The following is a 14769-nucleotide window of genomic DNA, read 5'->3' as shown; positions in this document are numbered from 1 at the left end:
GAGCTCCTCATCAGCAGCAGCATTTCCAACAAGCACAAGACAGCCTTTACAGTGAGAAACTTCTTAATTCATACCCAGCATTTATCTGTACAAACACCTGATGTGGCAAAGGCCTGCATTTCTCACTGATTTGAATAATTTCTCTTCCAGCAGACCAGAGCATTTTTGCATGAAAAGTGTGCTCTTGCTTCTTCCTTTCAGTTGATTTCTCCTTTCAGATGCCTAAATGAGAAATTAATTGCAGTAATTGTGTGCAGTCTTCCCAGTCAAAGGGTTTTGGTCAATGCCTAAGATTTGTTTTCTAGTATTGTTTTGAGCCAATTCAAGCTTTTAGCCCAACAATGCAAATGGTGTCTGTAAAATATTGGTACTCAAGAGGACAAAAGAGAGCAGAAAGGGACGGGAAAGAGGCAAAAGGAGAGCTGAGTGCTGTTGACTTCATGGACAGCTCCTCTCAAAGTGCCAGGCACTATTTTGGAGTGTCTTGAAAGCAGAAATAACCTCCCTTTTTTTACATAATCCACACAAAAGTCACAGGGCATGTTATGAAGAGGCAGGAGAGCATTAACTCTCCTCACAGCATCTCACCACATTTTCTACCTTCTACCACTGCATTAGGAACAGACACAGAGGGAGGGAAGGGAAAGAACTGGTCTTTGTCAGAACAAAAAGAGAGGAACAAATAAAAGAGCAGACAAAGCTTCTAATTCACATAAACTCCTCAAATCTTACAGTGCTCTCCTTGCTGAACTGGCCCAGAATCACTTCTGTGATTCATCAACCCACAGGGAGAAACCAAGACAAGGTCCTTCCAGGACCTTTTTTTTTTTTAGCTGCTGTATTCCAGAAACACTTCATGCTGCAATTCACTTTATCCTTCCCATTTTAAGGGGGACAAAACAGCAGCAAACACCATTTCTGGTGTAGTCCACTACTGTGTGAGGCAGCAAGGGTGCTAATGCTTTAGAATAACATGATGCAAATGCTAGAAGTAAATTTGCATCCCATTTGAAGATTTCAACACCTGCTCCCCAGCAGAACTAATCACTGGAGAGCATCTCCTGAAAGACTCAGCATCCACTTGGGCTTGAAGAGGTGAGCTAACTCCCAAAACATAACTGTGGGTGAGGAAGGAACAATTTTTTACCCTGGCAGCCCTTTGATCGCTGCGAGGCACCTGCTCCATGCAGAGCTGCAGGCAAGATGTTCTCAGCTGAGGAGGTGAGGCCCGCACAGATTTCCATGCCCTTTACAGCCACTTTTACTCCTGGCTGACTGATCAGAAAGGGCAGGCTCAAATGATAAAGAGTTTCATGAAATAAGTGTGCTGGAGAGCCACACAAAATGAGCATCTTGTGCCGGGGATGCAAGTGAAGGGGGTGGGTGTGCGAAGCATCTTCTCTGTTTTTTTTGCATGCTGACCGTAGGCAAAATAGGGCAGAGTAAAGTTGGCAAGCGGGGTTGAAATTAAATATCTTTGGTGATAAGACAGGTCATTCCTGTTGCCCCATTAACAGCCAGTTTTTATTGATTACTTATTATTACTTATTAGTATTTGGTTATTTTTCTTACAGCCTACATTAGCAGCATAAATACAGCAACCTTCTAGTTCAGGATTATGCCTCTATTCTTATCATAAACCTACTTAGGAATATTTCCTAGTCTCAAATATCCAGTTGAATTATTAGCATTCTAAAAATCTCTGTCGTTTTAGTAGCAAGATGGATGTTGTACATCCATGAGATGAAAATGCAGTGACAACTACTCAGAAAGAAGAACCTGCCCCATATCTTAGTCCTGATATAAAAATGAACTGCAGCCAAGAAACACTGATTATTTCTGGGCCCCTCTCCCAAAACAGTGGCCACACCATTAGTTCCATCTACAGATCTGTCATCCACATATCCTTCCATCTACATATCTGTCAATTCTCCTTCATAACAATAGAACCTAATGGCCAATTTGAAGCAAGTTTTTCAGAAGTCTCAAAGACGCTAAATTTTTACAAGTAGATTTTTGAAATCAGTTGTCGTGCAGAAGACAGGGAACTTTTAAATTACCTCATCACAGAGGAAATGATGAGAGCTTGTCCCTAAATTGAATTGTTGGGCTGCAAATCAGCAAGAACACAGCTCTAGAGAAGCTACAAAGAATGTTGTGTCTTGTTTAGAAGAAGAAGTTGCAGAAATGGGAGGGCACAAGGTGACCTCAGGTGGGCTGGTGACACTGAAGAGGTGAGAAGCCCTTGTATGAGCTGGCCACATGAAAATGGACAGCTTGAAGAGCAGAGGTGAGGGCAAACCTGCAGGATGCCCCTGTTCACAGAGCAGCCTGAACTTCTCTGCTCATGCCCCTCCGTATTTCTAGGAGATAGGAACAACCAACTGAGCAGGAGACCTGAAATGTTAATTTTAGGATTTCTCAGGAGTGAAGCAGGATGTCCCAACCTGTGATCCCCTTCCAAAGACACAACCCTACTTCTCTCAGGCTCCCAGCCCTGCTCAGTGCTGCTTTAGCTAGAGAATGACAGCTTTAGAGCCTACAGCAAGAACAGGTCACCTGTAATTAGGAATTTCTCTTTGGACTTTATCCAGTTCCAACTGAGCTAGGTGAAAGAGTGGAACAGGTCCTGCAAACACAGACTTTAATATTTTGAGCTATTTTGAGTCCTGGTGCAACAGAAAAGGGGCAGAAGCAAGAGGAGGATGCAGAATCAGCTTGATATTCCCTCCTGAGGCTCACTGAGCTCCCAGGTAACCCAAGCCTTTGTCCATAAATTGCTGTTTTCTCTCCACTTCCTAAAACCAGCCCAAATAAAAGAGTTACAGCAGCCCATCCCGGACCTAACTAAGATTTTTTAGGAAGATTTATCACCAAGCACAGCACTTGCTCCAAGATGGATGATGGCAGTGGGCCACCAAAGCACCACCAAAAGCTGATAGACAAATATTCTAATGAACTGTTGCTCTCCTGACAGTGCTGATGGCATTGTGAAGGGTGTGACACGTTTTGAGGGCTCCTAATTGTCTGCACACATTTCTCAGAACAACTGAAGGATTTTTTTTCAGGGAGACACGCTCTAGCCACAAATGTTTTGAAGGTTTCTTGAAAATCTCTCATGAATGATTGCCAGTGCAAGTTTAGAGCTGGGCAGCAGCTCAATAGAGCTGATTTTACTCCTCTGTTCAAACTCCCTGCTTTAATGTAAAATGTCAACAATAAGGAATGTTTAAGACATTTGGTAAGATCACAGCTAAGAAACAGTTCTTTCCCTCTCTCTCCTTTCACCACAGTAACTCCTCACATAATGTAAAGACAGCAGTGGGGATTAAACAGATAATCTGAAGGTGGCAGTCATTTTATTCTGTGTTCTCTTCAACCCTTCTGCAAAATCACTATCTGTCCTCAACAGCATGCATGAACAAATGGGAAACAACCAAATACAATAAACAGCTCTGCAAAGAGTTGATCTCATTTTACCTATGGAAGTTGGACCTTTCTGCTTCTTATTTTTAACCGTAAAGGGACAAAAATGTAATATATCCATAAAATGTCACATTTACCTACTAAAATCTCACCGCTATTTCTGGAAGGGTGACTTCTAGCAACAGCTGCTTTTGGAAGGATGAGAATTTTGAGAGCTGAAGTGGAAGATTGCAAAAGGAAGAGTGGAAAAATAGGAGAAAAGAAGATAATAACTAGATGATAATTTAGAGTATCAGAAGGAATCAAGAAACCAAATTATCAAGATGAATAATTTAGAGTATCAGAAGGAATCAAGAAACCAAATTGTTGCGGTACCTTGTAAGATCAGAGTACAAAAAAACCAGGCAAGTGGATATTCTGCATACATTGAGATAAATAAAGATGTGGTATGGGCAGAGCTGATTTCAGAGATGTGGGAGCAGACAGATTTGACATTTCTGCACACAATGCTCTGTTCCTGAGAGGTCCATTCAGCTGAGTTGTGACTGTGCAGTTCCTGGGGTAAGAACCACACTCTAAGGAGCGAAGTAATCTCCCATCTAAGCCACAAAAGTGGCTTTTATGCAGACTGTGATTCTTTTGCACGACATGTTTCTCCCCATTAAGTTTCTCTCCAAATGCAGAGCTCAATACACAACTCCACAGTAAGTCCTGAATGGATAATTTTCCATGGAGATTAGACTTCCCGTTGCTCTGATGGCACCAGGCTTCAGAATTAGCTGGGCTGGTTTTGGGAAGTGGATTTCCTACAGACTGCTGCTGAATGGCTCTGCACACAGGCACAATGATATTAGTGGAACTTCACTGGAGAGAGGCTTTCTTTTTTGTTCAGCTTCCTGTTCCTGCCTACAGCTCTCAGGAATTACTGTAATACGATAATCAGGAACATTAGTTAACGTTTCCCAGCATATATTTCTGAGAATTATACGTATTTGATGCGAGGCTGTACAGGGATTAACTAAAAATGCAGCAAAACCATATGCAATCACTGCTAATACACTGTCCTGGTAGCTCTGAATTGCAGAACCACCCTGTGATAAACCATAATAAACAGATGTATGTGGGTTTCCAGAGTGTGGGACTCAGATAAAAGGGCAAATCCTCTTTCATGATGTAGGGAAGAACTCTTGGAGTGGTCTGCAGCTGGGATAGCTGGGGATGTCAGTGCTGGCCAAGGTCGGGCAAAGGCACAGCCAAATTATCAAGCGGCACCATCCATCTGCAGCAGCAGCTCTCAATGGAGTAAATAATGAATGTTCTTGCTGGAGCAGCTCATCCCAGCTTGACTTTCTCCTCACCCTGTCACTTCTGGACTCAAGGAGACACAAAGAAAGCTTAATGCTACTTTTCCTGCAGCCCCAGGAGCTGAGCATGGCTGAAGCTACAGAAGGGGGAGATCTCCTCTCACAGCACCACATGTTATTAAGAGAGAACCTCATTATTCCCAAGTGGATCAAAGCTAAGTTGAATCATATTTAATGCACAAAGTAAACTGACTCCTAATGAAACTATTAATTTTGAGCTGAAACAAAACTGAGGATGGTAAGCCACTGGCAAACACAGTGGAATTTTTTGTACAAAAATGGGAAGGGTTCTCCCACTGCTCTGGATTTGCTCCAGGAGCTCTGTGCTGGAGCACAGAAGCTGGATCAGATCATGTATTTGGGCAATACCAAACAGGAGTGGCAGACGGGGAGAAGATAATGAAACATATTCTTCAAACAGCAACACTAGAGAGTATTTGGATAGAATAGCAACGCTCAGCACTCATAAAACTTTGTAGCTTCACTGTTTTTTTTGGCAAAATATATTTACTATATTGAAACAAATCACAGAACATTCACAGGCAGCCACATTTTCTACGTGTTCTGTAAAACAAAGGATGAACAGATCATCTTTCCCGTCTGTCTGGGTTTAAATGACTTCCATTGATGAATAATTTTTAAAACATCAGTATGCCAATGGTAATATGAATGATGATAATTTTCAGATGTTTTTAATTTGCAGTTGGAGATAAAAATACACAAACCCATTTCAATATTTTTTACATGCAGATAATAAACGTGCTTCTTCTACTGATTATCCCATTGATTTAGGGTAGAGACATTCATGTATCATTACATAATTTTATTTAATGATTGTTATGTCTATGGGTAAGATGTCTTATTCCATTTAATATGTTACATCTGACTGAAGGCCAGGGTGGTTTCAATGAAAAAAAATGCTCTGCCTAACATGTTAGTAATGGCTCGGTTTCCCTATTTGTCCTCAGAATTTGAACACAAAGTAAAATAAGTCTACATTTCTTTAAAGCATGCAGCTGAAACACACATATTTGCATAAGCTGCAACACTGAGTGAATGGCAAAAGCCATGCAAACCACCAAGCACGAGGAATGCACTGCGGAGGGTGGAGAGGCAAAACGGAAGAGATGGAAAGGGAAAAAAAAAATAAACCATGCATCCATGAAAGCAATGGCAGGCACTGGTGGAAGAGTAAGTGAACACCTCAAGGTGCAGAGAAAAAAAGGACAGATACCTACCCCAACCTGTGCTATCTAGCTACCGACCTGTGGACTTATAGTATCACCAGTTGGCTCACCAAAGGGATCACTGTTGGAGGAGGCCTGAGACCCATCAGGCTAGAATACAAGAACATAACACCTTTTTTTCTCAACAATAGAAAGTGAAAAGTCAACACGAGGTTATTTTCATGCTGTGGGCATAACAAGTACATCCTATCTCATGAAAACCAGAGAGCGAGGCCTCGCCGCTCTCCAAAGCGGTTTCCTACAGCTGCTGCAGGCACCAAAGGACTTCACCAGTTCCTGCTGGAGCCCAGGCAGGAGCTGCCACAGACTGCAGAAGGTACTGGATCAGGGCAACCAGAACTGCAAAAGGCCCTGAAAGCCATGGAAGACAGTCCAAGCTTGGGTTATTTTGCACTTTTTGTTGTACCGACCCCCTCTTGCTTTGGCTCACTTGGGCTCCTCCCTCCCTAAGACATCTGGTGATTTACAGTCATTGCCGGATATCATTTCTTGCTTTGGTCCATAAAGGCAAAGAAATCACATAGAGAGGGCCAGAACATTGAGGAACGTAGCTAGGCAGGCAACTGGGATGCAAGAATGTGCAAGACAAAATCAACCATCATCTTTTAAAACACAAACTCTCACATCTTTCTCTGCAGCCTCAGCATGTTTGTCGTTTTGCCCCAAACTTCCTTGCCATGAGTGAAGTGACTGCTGGTGTGCTAAAGAGGACATTGGATACATCTAACAAGTACAGCCTTACATATGAGCTGTGAGTTTGGTTCCTTGTATGCAGTGTTAGTGCACATCAGCAGAAATGCTGTGCTATCAGCTGCCAAACCCAAAGCAGGACGGGAATTCTGGCTGCAGCTCCCCCAAAAGCACCACCCAGCCCTACTGGAAAGGTTGTTTCTGACACTACAGAACAACATTTAATCAGCCTTTATCTTTTCTAGTTAAAAGGAGACAATGAAGATTTAGAAACCTCCTTGCTACTCACAGCCTCTGGCTCCTCACTTTTGCTTGGGCTTTCAAACCCCTCTTCAAAGAGGTCGTCTGCAGCAGGGTCACTCGTATGAGATGCTGATGATTTTGATGGAGAACTCTGTCTGGGTGCAGGGGTTGGAGCTAAACAAGGATTAAGGCAACAGCAACAATTATTCTCCCGATTTCTTCAAAAAGACAGCACAAAATTTGCTCATGCTTTTGCATCCCTCAACTTTCCCCACCCCTGAGAATCATTCTCTAATGAGCACAGTTGTCATTATCAATCCCATGTATTTGATTTCATTTGGAAACTTCCAGATTAAGTTTGGCTGCATCTGGCTTATGTCTTTATGAACCTGGGAGACACCACTAGATTGCATCAGGAGTGTGTGAGTCCCCTGTCCTGTGGCAGGTAAGTGAAACAGGTCTCTGTCTGACCCCTGCTCAATCTCATGAATTCTTCTCAGCAATCTGCAAATCCCCCACCACCATGCTATGAACATCATAAGCTTATTTTAATGAATTTCACCACGTGTCCAATATGTCAAAATAAATATCCATCCCCTAATTACTGAGAAGTATGGAGGGGAAATAAGTGAAACCAATTTTAAGGTTGAATGCCATGGGCTTCTGCCAACAGGCTTGCATGTTCCCATCACAAAACAAATACTACAACATTTAATTTTAGAAATTAAATTTCAGACTGTAGCTATCTGGGCTGTTCATTTTTATGACCTCTAAAATTCCTCTCTCATATTTTCCTTTATGGCTGGAACACTTTTCTTAAGCCAGAGCATGCATGAAGGTTCTCAGTATCTGGGTTGGAATTTAAAAAGAGATGCAAGTCATGTCTGAGGAAAGGGATGGCTGAAAGCACATAAATACTCACGTGAATTTGTAGATGGTGTCGTGGAAGTCACAGGAGTCAAATTTAACTGAGAGATGTCAAAGTCATCACAATCATCTGCTTCCTGTGCCATCCCAACTTTGTTAAAGTAACTTGAGAAGGCCTCTGAGGTACAACTGAGGGAAGGCTGATCTGGTTTTCTTGATGGCACTGGTGGAGGCTGAGCCATCTGGAAATCTTTAAACATTTCTTTTCCCATTTTCTGTCTGGGCCTGTCTGTCTGCGGACTCGATCTGTTGGAATCGCTCGTGGGTGGGACGGTGGCTATAGGAGCAATGGTACCTTGAAACATGGCTGCTTGTAAAGGCAAAACAGTTTGTGTTGGCATGAAGGCAGCGGGCTGGAACTGGCCAGCCACGGATGGCCACGGCTGCTGGGTGGGAGGAAAGATGCCGGGCTGGCCCCACGCGATGGGCTGTCCTCCCTGCATCACCTGAGCGACCGGAGCCTGGGCACCCATGGCCAACTGCTGTTGAACAAGTGGTTGCTGTCCCCAGAAGGAGGGCAGGACAGCTCCCATGGCAACATAACCTTCAGGGAATAAAGAGAGCAGGAAACAAAGGGGATGGAAGATTTTAATGGCGCCGTGGAGAGCACGCAGGGAAAGCGACACGGTAACTCAGAAAGGCGCAGAGCTGCACCAGCGATAGCAGAGCTGGACACACTCACAAAGAGAACACTGAATTCACATCAGTGCACAAGTACTCACAGACAGAACCACGGCCTGGTGGACTCTGCAAAGCAATCATCTCAAATTGCATCGTAATGCTGCTACTACTACTACTAATAAAGAAATCCAACCCAGCTGATTTCAGATTAAAACCCTCACACTTGGTTATTACCCAATTACTTGAGAACATCAAAAAGATCTTGAGCTTCTGCTGCACTAAACACCTATTAACAACAAACTGCTTCAGGTATTAGGCTAACATAACCCCCTCCAGCTGAGGAGGAAATTAATGATTAAAACCAAAATTATAATTGCTTCCTGTCAGACCTGAAGCCTCCTTTAAAGCTACCAAGGGTTTGACTGCGTAAGAATTATAGGATCAGGTGCTTTTTTATTTACAACAACAACAAAGTGCTCTGAAACTAAAACTCCTGTAAAACATTTTACAAATTAAACTACCTAACATAATTGTGTTCCACTGATATAAGTACTGTGCTTTACAGATATGCTGTTTCACATTTAAATTCAATACTTAGCACTAATACTTTGCATAATGTAATTTCTCTCTCAATTTTAATACTGTTATAGCTTTAAAACTTTTGTTTCCAACCTGAGTGTTTCCTCAGCCCTCCTGTACTTTTTCCTCTTTCCCTTATTTCTAGGCTGTTTTGTAATCACAAACATAAGGGTGGCTGCTATATGGTATAGGGAAAAACCTGAAACTCAATAAAATTAAGAAATAAAGAAATGAACTTTGAGAGACCTAGTTCCTGAGTGATGGAAGGAGCAGTAGCTCAGATACATTTCCATTCCAACAGATATCCAGGATGGATTCTGCAGATGTTCTTTGATCTTGCCCCCACTGTGACCCCATCCTGGCAGAGAAGGTTTCCATCTGACATTATCCCCAAACACCTCACTGCCACTGTAACCTGCCTCAGGTGCAGTGGCTAACCTGGTGCCATCAGAGGAGGTAAGCAATTAGAAAGTCACTGCTGAATTACTCAAGGCACTCTTCCTCCTCTTCCTCATCCCTTTCCTTTCCCTTTCCCTTGCCTTGCCTTTCCATGTAGGGATGAGAGCACTGGGAGAGATCAGCCATCAAATCACAGTGTCTGTGCAGAATGTACCCAGCTTTTGAATTTTGAGCACTCTGAGGAACCCAGAGAAGTCTAGAGGACACTCCAGGATTTGACAAAGTGGAATACTTTTGAAGTGCAATCAAATTCTCATCCTCTGTTTACTGGAGACAGCAGAGGATATTCACTGTTACCACAGAACCCCCAACATTTAAACTAAATGCTGTTTAATCTCTTGTTCCTGTACCTGCAAGTTCTGTTATCCAGGTGGCTGAACTGTGCTTGAACTCCCAGTGACTTTTTTGGATTCTGCTTTATAAAATGTAAGCAAATTCAAACTAATGTACTCCCTGCTTGTTAAAGCCTTGCCCTGAAGCACTGACCTCAAAAGCCTTCCCCACTTCCACCCTGCTAAAATCAATGCCCCGAGTACTGAAATGCAAACCAGAGCTGGGCACTGATCCCCAAATCTGATTCCAGACTTGAATTCCAGTGCATTTCTTACCTGAGGGTACGGCAGCAGTGCTGAAAGGTACAGAACCAAACATGTCTGTACTAGCAGGGAGTGACTGGGAGGAAGATGGGATAAAGGCATCACCTGGAGTAGCAGGAGTCTGCAGGGAGACAGGCAGAAAACACAAGGGTGATGTACCAGCTGCAGCTTCTGCTGCACACTGCTGTCACATCACCTGGAGCTCTAAAAATCAAGGTTTGGAGTGAAGAATGTCAAAGAAGAAAGAATGGGAAGATGTAGAAGGAAAGAAGCAATAGAAATAAAAGTATTAGAATTTGCTGGGGATGGGAGAGAAAGAAACAAATAAAGAAATTTTCTATCAGATGAAAAAAAAAACCAAGGTGAAATTTGCCTGGAATATATCAAAACCAAAATACTGATATAATTTCTTTCTCCAGAACATACAGACTTGTGATTTTAGCTGTCAGATGACAAAAGTGAAAGGCAGTGATCAAGGTATTAACTTTAAAATTATTATTAACAGTTAAGGTAAATGAGATATCTACAGGATTTATGGAAAACTGAATAAATATTGCTTCTAATTAACCAACAGGACCAGAATCATAGGTCTACATTAAAGGAGAAGCCAAATCCAATTGAGTAAGCTGAGGATGAGCAGCAAGGGCTTTGAACATCTAGTCCCAGACATGACCCAGACTATACTGGAGATCTGAGGCTCCTGGCCTCATAGCACCTGAATTTTATCAGTATATTCACACTTCCCTACAGCTTAATGTAAGGCTCAAAAGCTTTATATGAAAATTTTTTGTCATCTTATAATGCTGAAAAACATGTTGAGACATTATTTTTTGCCTTGAAAATACATCCAGCCTTTTCCCTCCCTGTCTTTACTTCCCTCCTTTAAAAGCAGTTCTGGGATCTGTGCTTGGTGCATCCCGAGACATGAAACATGAGGCTGGAACTGGATCTTCTGCAGTGCAGTGAGAGTGCAGTGAAGCATTTCCCTCTGACAAAAGCCAGGGAAGAGGATTTGCAGCTCAAGTTGCAGATCAGAAAAATAAAAATCAAAGGTAATTTTGCACATCGTCGTGAAGCAGGGACTGCACATTCCACTTACTTCACTTCTATTTTGCTGCAACCTAAAAACTACTTTGAAATCCTCCCCACTGGAATGGCTGAGGACACAAACTGTAAATGTGCTCAATAAATGTGCTGAAAATAGCATGCAGGGAAAAACACAGTGCAGTTTCCTTGGGTACTCACTGGGGGAGAGGTTACATCAGGAGGAGTGGACATGTCCCCAAAAAGCTCTAGTTGGGTAACAGCCTGTAAAAAGAAAAAAAAAATTCCATTTATCTTTTGAGGAGAAGAAACTGTAACTAGTTACAACTTGTAAAGTAGCAGCAAACAAAATAAACCTCCCCCAAGTCCTGCAGGCTTCAACTGTGAAGTCCCACATGGGGGATGCACACAGGCTCAATCTGTGTGATTTTAATATTGCTAATGGACCCAAACAGCCAACAAATCCTATAAAACAATTCTGTAGGGAATTCTCCAAAATGAACAAAAATGCATAAAACATGAAACAACTACCCAGGACAGGACTGGATGCATTTCTGCTCTGCCTTTAACATCAGTGAGTTCCAAGCATGATTTATGGCCAGTCCTTTTCCCTGGCTCTTCTTCTAAACTCTCAATTCAAGGTCTTAAAGCATGGCAGCAGCACGTGGAGTGCCAGCAGGGTACAGAAGGGAAGAAGGGCTTTTAAAGTGCTGCCTGATTTCCCCTTGCCCATGGGACAGGTGTGACCTGGATAAGTGGACTTGAAGGAGGATGCACAACTGGGTTATTGCAAGTTTGTGGCTCTACATTTAATTCTTGTTAGAAATATTTCCTCAGGACGCCCTTCACTGGGAGCTCAAAACAGGTCACCCATGCAGGCCTGGCTAACTGGACCAGAAGAGAAAACACATTTTATTATAAGAAGTAACTTGAGTGGCTGCATAATCAAAGCTCCTTCACATCTTCTACAGCAACTTTACTCCCTCCTACCCACCTGCAAGTGAGTTCAGCTGGAGTTCAGGGTGTTAAAGCACAAATCCCTCCGAGCTCTGCAGGAAACCCAAACCCCACCCAGCACCCTCATCACGGGGGTGATGTTGGAAAGCTCTGGTGAGAATCCAGAACCTCTCCTCACCACCTTTCTCACTGGTTTTCCCAGTACCACACCCACGAAATGTGGGAAGGCACAATTCTCATTATGAACAAAATTTAATGCAAATCTTAGTTTAGCTCATTGAATCTCCTCCCCATCTCAGGCAGATAAACCTTGGATCCTCCTATCACAGGTCTGACATTCAGTTGAGTCTTGTCCTGCAAAAGCAGCCCCTGAATGCTTTGGACAGTAACCAGATTGGCAGGTCAGGCTTTACAGCCCTCCAGGAGACCAAAATCACCCCAAGATTTCTTCCTGCCTTTAACCTTCCATTACAAATTATCCCTTAAGGAGTAAGACTACACACATCAATATATATATATTTTTATTATAATATATATCTTATATCTTATATCTTATATCTTATATCTTATATATTATATATTATATAGTATGTAGTATATATTATATATTTTTTTTCAATCCAGCCTCTATTCCCACACATAAAAGCAACACCACAATCACTTAGAACTGGAATTTATCTAAGCAGCTCTGTTGATTCTCAGCTTCATGACATGATGTACCCAGGGATGAATTATCTCACATTTTCTCACATGATTTTTCATATTAAAAAGATCACATTGCTCTAGTGCGGTGACAGTGCATTTCCTTCTTATGGGTTTAGATATCCCTCTGAGTGTCTTCATGGAAATGCAGAAGGGAAAAAGAAGGAAAGCAATGTTTTCTTCAGGGTACACCAATTCTAATACTCTGTGGGAAAATGCTGCCAGTAGTAGCTTTTGAAAAAAAACCCAAACAAGCAACAAACTCTAAGACCCTTCTGCAGAGTGCACAAACAGGCAAGGGTTGTCAAAATGCCCAGGAAAGTGGTAATAACAACAGCAGCACTCATTTGGAAATCACTTCAAGCCTCCTGTAGGCACGACTGACTCAAGAGGTGTCAGGTGACACTGAAATACTCCAAGAGCCACTTTCTTCCATCTCTCCAAACTGCTTTGTTTAGCAGCACCCCAAACCTGCCCTTCTCCTGCTCCCCTCAGGAACTATTCACTGTTTTCTCCTAAGGAACAAACATTTGTGTCCTTTCCATGAGCAAAAGGGAGCAATGAGCAAACCAGGGAGGATGGGAAGGGCAGGGCACACACAGCTGTGTGCAGAGCTATAAATTTCTTTTTTCCTCTGTGGAAAAGATAGTGTAGGTTTCACAGGAATACTGGAAATTGATAGTCAGTATACTTTTGAACTCTGGATTATATGACATGCATCTGAACGGTGGTAACTCAAATCCCAGTGCCTCCATACTCCTGGATAATGGGAATATTAATACTTTTCAGAGTGCTTCAAGGTGATGGATCTTTGGATACTCTTCACAGATATAATTCTGTTAAAGCTCTGCAGGCACATTTCTAAACAGGCAGCTGGAGAGAGTGATAGAAAAGTCAACAGCATTTTGTTATAATAAACCCTCACTCACAATATTCCCCAGGAAAAAAAAATACATTTACAGGGGAATTATTTTTTTACAGAATAGCAACCCCATATGCAACAGGAGCTACAGAACCACATCAGAGAATGTAAACACAAATTCAGTGGGAACACACCACCTTCATTTACTGACTGGAGCTTTAAACAGCAACCCTTGGGAGGTGCATTTTAAAGTCCCAAATGGTTCAGGAGTCTTTTTTCTACTTCTTAAGTTCTCAGCCTGAATAAATGAATGCATCTTCTCTGACACAGAGCTGCCTTTATCTACTTGCAGCACATGAGATCCTGGACACCAAGCACTTATCTTTTATTTCTGTGATTTCACTGTCACTACAGAACTGATTTCACCCCTTATGCTTCATTAAGATTATTCACATCTGATATTAGCTACGTTCCAGTGAAGCTAATCCCAAACTGAACATTTTCCAACTATTCCAATAGATGATTTCAGCTGTATTTCCTTAAAACATTTTTTAGTGTCACAACCTTACCTGAGTGACTGAAACAAGATTTTCATCAATGTCCAGCAATAAGTTTCCATTCTCCAGCTGTAAAGCATGATTTATGAAATGAGATGAATGATTTATGAAAATGACATGAATTTCTGAGCATGAAAATGATAACCTCCATAATTATTGACTTCAGCATTGAAATGAAAACCCTTTCCATCTTGCTGTGAGCACAGATCTGAAATCAGGCAGTCAAAACAGTGAGTCTGAATGCTGCTGGGATGTGGGGCAAACATACACTTCATTTTGCTAAATCTCATCTTCTGGTGTATAAAGCAATTTTACCACTTGTGACACACCTATTTATTTTCCTAAATATTTATTAATTCAGAAGTAAGCATACCCAGTGAGCTCTGATCCTGCTTATATTAATGGAACTTTTCCCTGGCTTGGTGAAAGAAGGGATTTAACATCCTCAGGGGAAAAAAGAATGATTGAGTTTTGGATGACAAAAGCTTTAAAACC

The 14769-nt window shown here is 42.1% G+C and overlaps 1 protein-coding gene across 8 annotated transcripts in view; it reads right to left on the bottom strand.

The window, feature by feature from the left end:
• Positions 1–14769, bottom strand: part of DAB1 (DAB adaptor protein 1) — a 419748-nt gene that overhangs the window by 5879 nt on the left and 399100 nt on the right. For 5 of the 8 annotated variants that reach the window (XM_077785332.1, XM_077785335.1, XM_021542176.3 and 2 more), the window contains 6 exons: positions 14287–14343; positions 11398–11460; positions 10165–10273; positions 7893–8441; positions 7017–7144; positions 6029–6127 (listed from right to left, as the gene is read on the bottom strand). In XM_077785332.1, coding sequence (XP_077641458.1) covers positions 6044–6127; positions 7017–7144; positions 7893–8441; positions 10165–10273; positions 11398–11460; positions 14287–14343 — 990 coding nt within the window. In that variant the 3' untranslated portion in view covers positions 6029–6043. The remainder of the gene's footprint in view (positions 1–6028; positions 6128–7016; positions 7145–7892; positions 8442–10164; positions 10274–11397; positions 11461–14286; positions 14344–14769) is intronic. The other 3 variants (XM_021542209.3, XM_077785336.1, XM_077785334.1) reach the window with 2 other exon arrangements.

This window comes from Lonchura striata, chromosome 9 (genome assembly GCF_046129695.1).
Source record: "Lonchura striata isolate bLonStr1 chromosome 9, bLonStr1.mat, whole genome shotgun sequence".
NCBI classification, from domain to species: Eukaryota; Metazoa; Chordata; class Aves; order Passeriformes; family Estrildidae; genus Lonchura; species Lonchura striata.
This window is presented reverse-complemented; position numbering and strand designations above follow the sequence as displayed.